This window comes from Hypanus sabinus, chromosome 18 (assembly GCF_030144855.1).
Source record: "Hypanus sabinus isolate sHypSab1 chromosome 18, sHypSab1.hap1, whole genome shotgun sequence".
NCBI classification, from domain to species: Eukaryota; Metazoa; Chordata; class Chondrichthyes; order Myliobatiformes; family Dasyatidae; genus Hypanus; species Hypanus sabinus.
The window spans coordinates 17,411,918-17,426,056 of record NC_082723.1 but is presented as its reverse complement, the minus strand read 5'-3'; the positions used below and the strand labels follow the sequence as shown (position 1 = coordinate 17,426,056).

Sequence of the window (14,139 nt, the reverse complement as noted above, 5' to 3'; positions counted from 1 at the left end):
GGTTGGAAACACAGTATGAAGTTACAAAGCTGAAGCACTTCTTCAAAAAATCTGTTTTGTACCTGGGGTGTGGAGGAAGCTGAAAAATTCAACATTATTATTTATAGATATTTATTGAAGCAACTGAATGAAGAGGTTTAGAATTATGAAATGTGAAAGGATTACAAGATAGATCGATCATTATCCAACTGAATGAATAAAGAGGCTTGCAGGGACAAATCTTGTGTCTATTTTCCCCAACATTCTTTTTAAGATTCAGATTTTTACTTTTCAGGTTTCTGAGAATCTAATGCAGAAAAATGGTGATTTTCTCATCCGTGATTCCCTCACGTCTGTCGGTGATTACGTGCTGACCTGCCAGTGGAGAAACGAACCTCTCCACTTTAAGATTAACAAGGTGATGATCAAACCCAATGAGGCCTTCACCCGCATCCAGTATCTGTTCGAGAGGGAGAGCTTCGACAACATCCCCGCCCTGGTCCGGTTTTATATTGGGAACCGTAAGCCTGTTTCTGAGCAGAGTGGAGCCATCATCTACTGTCCAATCAACCGCACCCTTCCCCTCCGGTACCTGGAGGCCAGCTATGGGTTGTCCACTGGGAAGCATGGGCTAGCTCATCCTTCAGCCAATCAGAAGGGTGGATACATTAAGAGGCGGAGTGTAACCATGACCGATGGTCTGACATCTGATAAGATCATCCGAAGTGATAGTTGTGGCAACAGGTAAGTGCTTGCTTTTTGGAGGGTTAAAGCGACTCAGTTTCCCTGTGCAATAGAAAAATGTTTCTGGTCATCGGACACCAAACAAAGGCGTTTTTGCATATGCACAGGTTGAGTACAGAATCAGGCTTAGTGATGATCCATGCAAGTGCTACTCCTGCCCATTCACCTCCTCCATTCAGGGCCCCATACAGTCCTCCCAGGTGAGGCAACGCTGCCCTGCAAATCTGCTGGGGTTGTTTATGGTGTCCAGTGCTCCCAATGTGGTCTCCTCTACAATGGGAAGGCCCATTGTAAGTTAAGGGACAGCATCAAGCTCCTGTGCTCCATCTGCCAAAAGCAGAACTTCCCGCTGGCCAAACATTTTAATTCTGATTTCTATTCCCATTCCGTTGTCGGCCCATGGAATCTTCTTGTGCCAAGATGAGGCCACCCTCGGGATGGAGGAGCAACACCTTGTATTCTGTCTGGGTATCCTCCAACCTGATGGCTTGAATATAAATTTCTCCTTCTGGTTAAAAAAAATTTCCTCCCCCTCCCTTCTTCCTCTATTCCCCACTCTGAGCTTTTACCTTTTCTGTCACGTTCCCTGTCACGTTCCCCCTGGGTCCCTTCCTCCTTCCCTTTCTCCCATGGTCCACTCTCCACTCATGAGATTCTTCCTCTCCAGCCCGTTACCTTTCCCACGCACCCGGCTTCACCTATCACCTTCTTGCTAGTCTCCTTTCCTCCCCCCACCTTTTTATTCTGGTATCTTCCCCCTTCTTAGTCCTGAAGAAGGGTCCCTCCCTGAAACATCATTTCCATAGATACTGCCTGAACAGCTGACTTCCTCCAGCATTTTGTGTGTGTTGCTTTGGATTTCCAGCATCAACAGACTTCCTTGTATTTTGTTATGATTTCCCTGCATTAGTTTCCCATTATTTCATTGTCGAAGAAGAGACACGTGATTGTAACAAACACTTAATGCTGTATCCTTCTGCTTTAAAGGGCTATGGGGAAGGTTGCGGGTGGGGGAAGCATTTAAGAAAATGGGGTGTATTTTGGTGTGCCTAGGGTGTCAGTGCCTTCCTTGAAAACAAGAAGAAAGCTCCCCACAGCAAGTAGGGAGAAAGTCAGCCGACCCGGAATTTCGGCTGTGTTGGGTTGGCGAGCTGACTTTTGGAACAAGAAAGGATCATGGAGTGGCAGCTTTACTTCCGTAGGTTTTTGATGCCTCGAAGAGGCTTCACAGTGAGCTAGTGAGGCCACTTTAACTCTCAGTGGTCTAAGTTCTGATTGCCATTTCAATACTGAGTTACGTGGAATTCACGTCAACTTACTGATGAGGTGAGTTTCTGTTCCGTTCGTAAACCAGGTGAATTGCTCCTGCTCCCAGACCCAGATATGTGGTCCCTGTCTCAATCCTTGCTGACCAATGCCACCATGGTTAGGAGCAACGTGACAGTCTCCAGGAATACCTCATCCCTGGCCCAGTGTCATGGGGTATATTTAAAGCAGAGCTTGACAGGTTGTTTATTAGTCAAGGCAGCAAAGGTTAGGGGAGAAGGCCAGAGAATAGGGTCACTGGGGAGAATAAATCAGCCATGATGGAATGGTAGAGTAGTGGGCTGAATGTCCAAATTTACTCCAACGTCTTATGGTCTTTGGTCTTGTGTAAATGAAATCTGGCCCTCAAAGTAGACCAGGCTTTGCCATCTACCCAAATTCCACTCTATAAACACTGATGTATTTTGACATCTTGAGAGTGTGTTATGACCTGTTAGTAGTTAAGTGATGAGTGACAGTACAAAGGAGCTTTCATTCAACAGTTACTTACCTTCCTTCAGCATTCCGTCAACACATCACAAGGAACCAATCCGCAATTTTGCTCTGAGCATGGATCAAATCAAGGACATTCGGCACGGGATGTCTCCAGTGAGCGAGATTCCTCTCTCTCCAGAATACAGCACAAGTAAGTGACATCGGGATAATACTGTCATGGCCTTCAAGTGAAATTTTATGATTTTACACTAACACAACATTTCATAAAGATCAAAGCAGACAGTAATTAGAATTTTAAAATCAATAACGTTTATAAAACATCCTTGAGCATTAGTAGTACTTTGTCCTACTGGTGAGATGGAATAACGTTCAGATTCTTGTTCGTAATCACCATTAGGAAGGTCACTTTAGTAGGTGAAAACTGTTGATGAATCTCACACCCAGGACTTGATTTGACCTTTAGTTCAATCTCAGGCACTGGATTTACAGCCTAACAATACACTCAGTGGCCACTTTATTAGATTTCTGTGGTACCTAATAAAGTGGCCACTGGGTGTATACTTGTGATCTTCTGCTGCTGTAGCCCATTCACTTAACGGTTCGAGTGTTGTGCGTTCAGAGATGGTCTTCTGCAAGCCACTTTTGTAACTTGTGGATATTTGAGCTACTGCCACCTTTCTATCAGTTTGAACTAATCTGGCCATTCTCCTCTGACCGTTCTCATTAAAATGGCATTTTCACCCATTGAAATTTGTTTCTTGCACCATTCTCTGTAAACTCTAGAGACTGTAGTGCATGAAAATCCCAGGTCACCAGCAGTCTCTGAGATACTCAAACCACCCCATCTGGCACCAACTATCATTCCACAGTCAAAATCACTTAGATCAAATTTGTTCCCCATTTTGATGCTTGGTCAATTAAACCAGTTGACCACGTCTGCATGCTTTAATGAACTGAGTTGCTGCCATAACTGATCGGCTAGTTGGATATTTGTATTAGTGAGCAGGTGTACGCTAGTAAACTGGCCACTGATTGTACGCCAGCTTTATCAGAAAAACAAAAGGGCTGGGGGTGACTGAGGGGAGGATACAAATACGATATTTGCATTAATGCTGTGTAACATCTTCCTCAGGTTTGAAGCACAAAAGCCATCTCGGTCGGGTAGCAAGGATGACGCCATCATCACCAGTACTTCGGCGGTCCAGTGAGCCACAGCTTAGCCCACCGATTGGTAACAGACTGTGTCAGGAGCCTAACAAAGAAAAGCCCAAGGAGGCTTCAAGCGGACCTCATTGTAACAGCACACATTCCACCCCGTCAAATAGCTCTGTGCAGTCAGACCAGAGAGTGGCTTCAGAGAACTGTAGAGAATCAGAACACAGCCACTACTGTGAACTGCGGCCCTCATCGCCGCTTGACTGGGAGAGGCAGCAGTTGGAACTCGCCCTCAAGCAGAGTCAGCTGATGGCAAAGAGCTATGTGGAAAGGTTGAAAGTTGAGGAGAACCCCAACATATCCAGCTGGCAGTCTGAGACGAACTTTGGGATCCTGGAAACGGAGGCATACCTCAGTCGAATGCCCAGCTGCACAGAAGAGGGAGAGCAGCTGCAGTGTGAACCGTTCACAGCCCCGGTCATTGAACAGGTGTCCTCCTTTAAGCTGGGCGGGTATCAGTCACTGCTCATTCCCTTGGAGAATAAGCCGCTTGAGATGACTATACTAAAGAAAGTTAAGGAACTGTTGGCTGAGGAGGATGCAAAAACGATTGCCAAGCACATCACGAAAGTAGACTGCATGGTGAGGAAATCCAGTTTGCAATGGATACATCTAAATCGGATTTTCATTTTTGTATCGAGTTGTGGAAGTGGCTGGCCTTCCTTATGAACGCCGCCTTGTTTAAAGCACTGTCTAACCATCTGGTGCTGTGAAGTATTTTCATTCCCATCTTGTCTTTTTGCATCTTCTGGAAAATCTCCAGTAATTAGCTTGTCGTCATTCTAATCAGTTCTAAAATGGCAGTCACTTGTCACTAGTTAGCTCCCCCAAACAATAGTGGAAGGAAGAACATGTTAATCTGTCTTGATATTTGTCATTAATCATTGAATGTTGGGCTGCACAGCCTGGGAGAACTCCTGCTTCTTAGCCCCTTGATGATGTCTACTAGAATAGCTAGAACTTCATTTTCAGTTCTCATCCAAATCACAGTGTTTTCAATCGTGCAGCACTCCCACAGCACAGCACCAAAGTGCCAGCTCACATTAGGCATTTAAATACATTGTGAATAAGACCATAAGACATAGTAGCAGATCTAGACCATTCAGTCCATCAAATCTGCTCACCATTTGATCATGGTGAATTTATTACACCTTCTCAACCCCACTCAAATGCCTTCTCCTTGTAACCTTTGTCACCCTCTCTAACCTCCACTTTAAATTTACCCAATGACTTGGCCTCCTCAGCTGTTTGTGTCGAAGAATTCCACAGACTCCCCATCCTCTGGCTAAAGAAATTCCTCCTCGTCTCTGTTCTAAATGGACGACCTCGTAATCTCCCAAGCTCTGTGTAGTCCAGCATTCAACGATCAACCACAAAAATGACTAAAGAAAAGAAAATGAAGTACAGTGTTGTGCAAAAGTCTTAGATATAGCTAGGGTGCCTGAGGCTTCTGCCGGTACTGTACTTGTCAACGTGGAGCAGAGAGCGGGTTTGTAAACATGGCAGGAGCAAAGGATGTTGGGAACGGTGACAGTGAAGTGCCACAAGAGGGGTGTGTGACAGATGGTAGTGAAGGAATGCCATGGGTGCAGACACACCCAGCCCTAAGACACCAGACAAGGTTATTTGATTCCAAACAATTGATTTACTGATCAGTACAGAATGCCTCTCTAGTGCTTCCTTCTTCCTCCCTTTTCCCTTCCCCTTTTCCCAACCATGGTTCCCCTCTCCCTGCCCCCTTCCCACTCTCAGTCCACAACAGGGACCCATATTGGAATCAGGTTTATCATCACTCACATATGTCATGAAATTAGGTTTTTTTTGAGGCAGCAGTACAGTGCAATACATAAAATTACTATAGTACTGAGCAAAAATCTTAGTCCTCCAGCTATATATTTGTGTGCACAGTACTGTAGCCACTGAGCAAAAGAGGCTTTAGAAACCTCACGGAATATGGTGCAGGGCAATCTGCGACAGGTTGCAAGCTGAAACAGGCCTGTTGATTTCCACACAGTGGATCTAGGGGAAGCACAGTATCCTGTTTGCTTTCTAAAGACTGTTATCGCATCGGTCACCATACTGGATTGTGGATGCCTGGCAAGGACAGGACCTCTCCCAGTGATGATACCAGACTGAGCTGAATATATCATAGCTCTCATACTGACCATGCCCTCCTAAATGAGATAGCAGAGGCTGACTGACTCCTTAGGTGAAGAATCCAAAAACTAGTGAGCTCAGAAGAGGAAATGAAATTGGTCTTGATTTTACTAGATTTATTCATCTCAAGCAATATAGTTGGCACCTTATCAGCCTGTTAAGACTAAAACTAAGTTAAAAATCTTTCAGTATATGGATCCATAGTTACCTTGTCCAATCCTGTGAGACAAACGTATATCCCCAGCAGTTAATTGGGAACCTTGATGTTTCATGCAAAGCCAGTTACTGGAGATGCTTTTGATAAACAGATCGATATTCAGAGGGTGAAGCCTTGAGGCCTTGTAATTACCAAGAGCGCAAGTTGATTAATCTTTTTTATATCCTGTCTCCACAGGTTGCTAGGATACTGGCTGTTTCCAAGGAACTGCAGAAGCAGATGGGGGTGAGCTCAGGGCTGGAGTTACTCACTCTTCCCCACGGGCACCAGCTTCGACTCGACTTGCTGGAACGGTGAGAGGCAAAGTCGTGGTGGTCCTGTGTTCTTGACCAGGTTGCAGCTCAGCTTCTTTGAAACAGGATGGCTTATAGGAGAAATTGCATAGAGGTTTCGGCATCAATTTGTAAAAATTGGGATAATGTCACTGCTTTTGAGCCAAGCTGCGTGCTGAATTCAGAAGGCCTATCTCCTGCGGCAAATATTTGCACAAAATATTTTCATTACATGGTTACATGGTCAACACAACATTGTGGGCCAAAAGGCCTGTAATGTGCTGTAGATTTTCTATGTTTCTATTTTATTTATTTTTCTTTCCGAGAAGGAAAATTATGATAATCTTTTCCTCTCCTAAAGGTGCGGCCTACAGCGTTGCTTTGTTAGGTTTGATTTACAGAAAATGAGGGCAAACAGGCTATTTTATAGCAAGGGGCATCCAAATAAGAATCTGGAGCAGGAACGTGTGGTGTATAAGTTGATTTTTAGGTCAAATTTATTTTTTTGTAGGTCAGGAAAGTAAATGCTAGTTCTAGTGTTCCAGCCCACACGTTAGTCAGCTGTACCAACGCAGCACTGGTTTATGGTTCAAATTCCAGTCCAGGATCGATAGCAGCTTCGTGGCCACATATAGAGCAACACTGAGCAAGTGCTTCACTCTGATGTATCACACACAAAATGCTGGAGGAACTCAGCAGATCAGGCAGAATCAATGGAGGGGAACAATGCTGAGCTCCTCCAGTATTTTGTATGTATTGCTCTGGACTTTCAGCATCTGCAAAATCACTTGTGTTTATGATTTGAACACTCTGATGTACCATATTTTGGGTAGAAATCAAAGTATGGCCCAAGCTGCTGTCCAAGATGTTTGTAGTTTAAGATTCCACATCCCACTATTTTAAGAAAAACAAGGAGTATACCCTCGTGTTCTGACTGTAGTCTATCTCACATTCAAAAGCATTAAACAGAGAACTTCTGCAGATGCTGGAAATCAGCACTGTGGGTGTACCTACACCTCAGGGACTGCAGCGGTTCAAGAAGGCAGTTTATCACCACCTTCTCAAGGGCAACTAAGGATGGGCAATAAATGTTGGATTAGCTGGCAACGCCCACACCTCGTAAATGAGATGTCTGGAAACCGGGGGCGGGGGGGGGGGGGGGCTTACAGTTCAGCCAGAGCCAACCTGAGGAGGGAATTCCTCAGGCTAAACACATACAAACAGAGAATTAAGGAGCATTTCAACTCCTCGGACCCTCAGCGCATGTGGCATGGCATACAGGTCATTACAGACTTCAAACCACCTAGTACTGTGCCCCCTTCCAGCAATTCTTCCCTCCCTGATGAGCCCAATTACTTCTAGGCTCGCTTTGACTGAGAGAACAAGGAGGTCTTCCTCAAAGTGGATCTCCCACCTGGTGAACTGCCTCTCTCACTTTCCACCTCCGATGTTTGCGCCACCCTGAGCAGGGTGAGTATATGGAAGGCAGCTGATCCGGATGGAATACCTGGCCATGTGCTCAGAGTCTGAGCAGGGCAGTTGCTGGGGTCTTCACGGACATTTTCAATCTGTCTCTGGCCCAGGCAGTTGTCCCCACAAGATTCAAGATTGCCACCGTCGTGCAGCTGCCGAAGCATTCCACTGGCCTGAATGACTGCCACGGGCCTGAATGACTTCCGCCCAGTTGCACTCACCCCCATTATTGCAAAGTGCTTTGAGAGACTGGTTCTATCACATATGGAATCCTGTCTGCCCACTATCCTGGACCCCCATCAATTTGCCTTTCGCACCAACAGGTCAACAGAGAATGCCATCTTCATGGCACTTCACTCTGCCCTGACCCACCTGGACAGCCCCAACTCTTATGTCAGAATGCTGTTCATTGACTTTAGTTCGGCATTCAATACTGTGACCCCCTCCAAGCTGATCGCCAAACTTCACCAGCCTGGTATCAGCTCATCCCTCTGCAATTGGAATTTGGACCTTCTAACTTACAGACCCCAACCTGTTAAGTTAGACAACCTCTTCTCCTCCACTGTCACCCAGAACACCGGCATGCCTCAAGGCTGTGTGCTGAGCCCTCTTCTGTACTCCCTTTTCACCTATGACTGCATTCCTGTACATGGTTCTAACTCCATAATCAAGTTTGCAGATGACACCACGGTGATTGGCCTGATCAGAGGAGATGATGAGATGGCCTACAGGGACAAGGTCCAGCTCCTGGCCACGTGGTGTGCTGACAACACCCAGAAGACCAAGGAGATCATTGCGGACTTCAGGCATGCTGGGAGCCACACTCACGTCCCCATCTACATCAACGGAACTGTAGTGGAGCGTGTATCAAGCTCCAAATTCCTAGGTGTCCACATCTCCGAGGATCTCACCTGGTTCCTGAACTCCTCCATCCTGATCAAAAAAGCGCAACAGCGCCTTTATTTCCTACAGAGCATCAAAAATCTCACCTCTATCCCAAGATATTGACGGACTTTCACCGCTGTACCATTGAGAGCATACTCACCAACTGCATCTCAGTGTGGTATGGCAATTGTCCCGTATCAGACTGCAAGGCACTCCGGCGTGTGGTGAAAATTTCCCAGTGGATTATCGGCACCCAATTGCCCACCATTGAGAACATCTAGCATAAACGCTGCCTGAACAGGGTGAAAAGCATTATCAAGGATACATCTCACCCTAACCATGGACTTTTTACTCTCCTCCCATCCGGTAGGTGCTACAGGAGCCTCCACTCCCACACCAGCAGGCACAGGAAGAGCTTCTTCCCTGAGGCTGTGACCCTGCTGAACCTCACATCACAGCACTAAGCAGTATTGCACCCATATTGGACAGTCTCAGTACTTTTATATTTGTGTGCTGTAGCATTTACTTTTTATTCGCAGTTATTTTGTAAATAACACTACTCTTTGCATTTCTGGTTAGATGCTAACTGCATTTCATTGGCTTTGTATCTGTACTCGGCACAATGACAATGAAGTTGAATCTAATCTAATAAATGAATAAATGATCCTGCTGAGGGGTATTGGCCCGAAACATCGACTGTACTCTTTTCCATAGATGCTGTCTGGCTTGCTGAGTTCCTCCAGCATTTTATATGTGTTGGTTGGAATAGAGAATTTGTTTACATTCCTACTACTGTTTGCCTACACTGTATATAAACATACCATAACCTTAAAACGGCTTCACCTCATTCAGCAATAATTACCTCAAATCTTTCCAGATTTTTTTTAGATGGCAATGATTATCTGTGATTTTCAAAGACAGTGTTTGAATCTGGTTTTACCTGCTGGCAATTTTAAAGATTAATTTGAAGAACCTGTAGACTCCGGGGACTGCTAACTCTATTAAAAGATTCGCAGCTGCACTGTGTGGTGCCATGACTACACAGGTCTTGCTGGGTGCTGAAAATTAATATTCATCCAGCTGGCAGGTAAAGTTGGTGCACAGCAGCGCTGTATAAATTTAAAGCGACAAATAATAATATGTGAGATTCAATGGCAGACCTGGTCAACAATCTGGACAGTTTGTAAGTCAGTAAAAGTGCCTAACGGGCACTCAGACAATGGAAATAAGAGAAAATCTGCAGGTGCTGAAAATCCAAAGCAACACACACTAAATGCTGGAGGAACTCAGCAGGTCAGGCAGCAACCACGGAAATGAATAAACAGTCGGCATTTCGGCCCAAGACCCTTCTTCAGGGCTGGAAAGGAAGGGGGACGATGTCAGAAAAGGATAGGTGAGGCCGGGTGGGTGGGAAAGAGAAAGTGCTGGAGAGGAAGGAGTTTGATGGGAGGGGAGAGTGGACCATAGGGGAAAGGAAAGGAAGAGGGGACCCGGGGGAGGTGAGAAGAGATAAGAGGCCAGTGTGGAGAATAGAGGGAAATATTTTTTTTACTGGAAGGAGCAATCTATGTTCATACCATGAGGTTGGAGGCCACCCAGACAGAATATAAGGTGTTGCTCCTCCACCCTGAGGGTGGCCTCGACATGAGGAAGCCATGGAATTAAAATGGAGTGTGAACATTCATTCAAAGTTTGGAGGCAGTTTAATGGGCTAATTGTGACTGTATACTTCTTGCTGTGAACAGTTGTTCACAAATGCTGCAGGGAATTTCGACAGTCAGTACTAGGTACAACTCTGAGTGTCTGTCCTTAGAGAGTTCCTCAGTTCAGTTTTACTTACAGGACTAATCAGAGTGAGGTTGAAGCTACAGTGAAAACAGTCAGGGTCTGGAAGATGTTCAGCTCTTCTCTCCAGTGGGAAGTTCCAACAAAAGGTCATTGATCTGAAATGTCTGTTTTCTTTCACTCTGAATGATGCTGTGTTTTCCCAGCGTTTTCTGTGCTAACTCCAGCTCCTTTCCCTGTTCTTGTAGGTTTAATACTATGTCAATCATGATGGCAGTGGATATTCTAGGCTGCACCGGCAGCACCGAGGAGCGAGCCGCCCTACTCCATAAAACTATACAGTTGGCTGCTGAACTGAAGAGCAATATGGGGAATATGTTTGGATTTGCTGCTGTAATGAAAGCTTTGGAGATGCCTCAGGTAGGTGCCACAAGCAGGGAGGTAATCCTCAGTTTCTTATCCTCATTCCCCTACATTGTTGTCATCTTGTTTATTTGTCTATTTATTTATTGTGATACAGCACAGAACAGGCCCTTCGGCCCTTCGAGCTGTGCCGTCCAGCCACCCCTGCTTTAACCCTAGCCTAATCACGGGACAGTGTACAATGACTAATAAACCTAGCAGCTGGTCTGTCTTTGGACTGTGGGAGGAAACCGGAGCACCCGGAGGAAATCCACCTGGTCACAGGGTGAAGGCACAAACCTCTGAGTTAAAGTGGGTTCTCTAGTCCTGGACCCCACCCCTAAACACTCCAGTCTGACTTCTCCTCCTGCCACGTAACGAGGGAGGGAGATAGTTAAACACTCAACAGCTGAGGACTGGGTTAGCAGGGAGTTTAGATACTCTTCAGTGGCTCAGTCTTTCAGTTACACCCATTAGCAGTTGTTTTCTTTGGTCTTTGAGGGGGGTGTAAGTCGCATTCAAAATGACAGAGGGACCATGATAAATAATTGATTGTGTTGTTCGTAGTTGGCATCATTATTCTAAAAGTAACCACAGGGCAAAAACATCAGTAGTAGTGCTTTAGCAGACTACAGTTGTCATCCCATTAAGTACATTCATCCATCACTGTTGATACTATATTGATTAAAACTCAATTAGCTAGAAATATGAGAGAGGTATATCCAGTAAATGTGTTCTGCTGCTTTTCTGATTACTATTGAAATGGCAGTTAATCCGGAAACACTGCATTTTTTTTTATCATAGATAGGCCATGGTTTTATTCTTGTTGGTAAATATTTTTGTTCTGTTGCATCACCATATCTTGTTTGATGGCAATGATTAGGGAATTTGCCTGTATGGATTCAAACCCGGTACTTCCTTGCTTCATTCCTTGTGGCTAAAAAGTGATTCGCAATAGGCATTGCTTAAATTGCTCCCGGTGAAAGAGAGCTTTGTTTCCGGACCTTCTTACTGAACTTCTCAGCCTCCTGTACTCTGGTCGTTTATTATATCAGAATCAGAATCAGGTTTAATGTCACCAGCATATGTTGTGAAATTTATTAACTTTGCAGCAGCAGAGCAATGCAATACATGATAAATAAAGAAAAAAAGACTGAATTACAGTAAATATATATTAATATATATGTATATTAGATAGTTGAATTAAAATAAGTAGTACAAAAACAGAATTTAAAAATAAGTAGTGAGGTAGTGTTCATGGGTTCAATGTCCATTTAGAAATCAGATAGCAGAGAGGAAGAAGCTGTCCCTGAATCACCTAGTGTGTGTTTTCAGGTGTCTGTGCTTCCATCCTGATGATAACAATGAGAAGAGGGCATGCCCTAGGTGATGGGGGACCTTAATGAAAGACACCTCCGTTCTGGGGCACCGCTCCTTGAGGATGTCTTGGAATCTATGGAGGCTAGTATCTATGTAAGCTGACTGATCTTACAATGCTCTGCAGCTTACTTCAATTCTGGTAGCTCCCCCACGACCATATCAGTTGGTGCTGCAGCCAGTCAGAATGCTCTCCGCAGTACATTTGTAGAAGTTTGAGTGTTTTAGGACAATTGACAATTAATTAATTATTGACTATAATAGGACAATTGATAAACAGAGGTGAAGAAACAACATTTGCAGTGAACAACATTCTGGGGATTTTCTCTGGTGCACTCGGGATTAAATTTCACAATTTGTGCCATTATTTTGTAAAGTCTACAGAATCAATATCCTTTAGAATTACTGAAGCTTGGAGTAGAAGGGCTACGCCCATCTTATGTTCTTCAAACACTTATCTAACTGCCTCTTTAAAGTTACAATGGAAATGTTATACCACTTTCAGCCTCCTTTACACAAGACGATCCTGCATAATTAAGAATATGTCTGTAAATTTCTCTCTTAAACTTCACTGCTTTTAAGAAGAATCAGAGAAAATCTTTGAAACAAGAATAAACCCATTGATCCAGCATTCTCTGGACAAGAGGACATATATCCTAATCTCAAGTCCTAGCCAGAGGACAAAAGCCTTGCAGGTCACAATTTTTCCAAATAAGCATCCAAGAACACTTTAAAATGCTTTCTGCATTTACCATATTTTTAATTTGTGAATTCTAGACATCTGAAATCTTTGGGATCAAAACTAGGTTTGTTATCGCTGTCTTACATGATGTGTAATTTGTTCTGCAGTAACAGTGCAGAGCAAAGACATAAAATTACTATAAATGAATAAACAGATGATGCAAAAGAGAAGGAATAATGAGGTAGTGTTCATGGTCCATTCAGAAATCTGATGGTGGAGGGGAAGAGCTGTATCTGAATCATTGAGTGTGCACCTTGAGGCTCCTGATGGTAGCAACGAGAAAGGGCATGTCCCTGATGGTGAGGGTCCTTAATGATGGACGCATCCACCCTGAAGTACAACCTCTTGAAGATATACTCAGTGGTGGGTAGGGTTATGCCTGTGATGAAGCTATCTGTATCTGCAACCCTCAGCAGCCTCTCGCCATCCTGTGCATTGGAATCTCCATATAGGCTGTGATGCAACCAATCATAATGCTCGCTACAATATATCTATAGAAATTTGTAGACATTTTTGGTGAAAATCTCTTGCTCATCTCCCCTGTTATTTTCTACCAATTCCTTTAAATCTTTACATTCATATTTTAACATCTCTGGTCTTTACCCCATTCCAGGTTCTTTATACATCCTGCATCTTCCCTTGCATCTTCCATTCCAAAGAACGTTAGTTGATCCAATATCTCCCTCATAGCTAAATTTTTCTGGCCCTAACAATGTTCTCATTGATCTCCATTGCATCCACTCCACCTTCAAGGTAATATGGTGACCAGAACTAAACAGAGTACTCAAACTGTTGTTCCAGAATAACATCCTTGCATTCACAATCTGTAACTCTGCTAATAAAGGATAGCTCCAATGAACTCTTTCAGCCTGCTCACTGATTTGTCCTTCTGACTCTGAGGATTTGAGGAAATGTAAACTAAGGTTTTCTTATCCCTACACACCATTCAGAATCCTCCCATTTACTGTATATTTTCCTTTTAGCACTTTTCTGCCCTCCCCAATATTTATCTGGATTAAGTTCCATTTGCTACTTTCCTGCCAATCAGAGCTCTCTCCCTCATTGTTAACCAAATGGCTAATTTTCCAGTTGTTTGCATCTTGCTTCTAATTGTTTAATTAATATATTTA

At 44.1% G+C, this 14,139-nt stretch overlaps 1 protein-coding gene across 3 annotated transcripts in view; it reads left to right on the top strand.

Annotated features, from left to right (window-relative positions):
* Window positions 1-14,139, top strand: part of LOC132407362 (SH2 domain-containing protein 3C-like) — a 286,124-nt gene that overhangs the window by 263,618 nt on the left and 8,367 nt on the right. For all 3 annotated transcript variants that reach the window (XM_059993734.1, XM_059993735.1, XM_059993736.1), the window contains 5 exons: window positions 275-723; window positions 2,550-2,674; window positions 3,617-4,281; window positions 6,251-6,366; window positions 10,737-10,908. In XM_059993734.1, coding sequence (XP_059849717.1) covers window positions 275-723; window positions 2,550-2,674; window positions 3,617-4,281; window positions 6,251-6,366; window positions 10,737-10,908 — 1,527 coding nt within the window. The remainder of the gene's footprint in view (window positions 1-274; window positions 724-2,549; window positions 2,675-3,616; window positions 4,282-6,250; window positions 6,367-10,736; window positions 10,909-14,139) is intronic.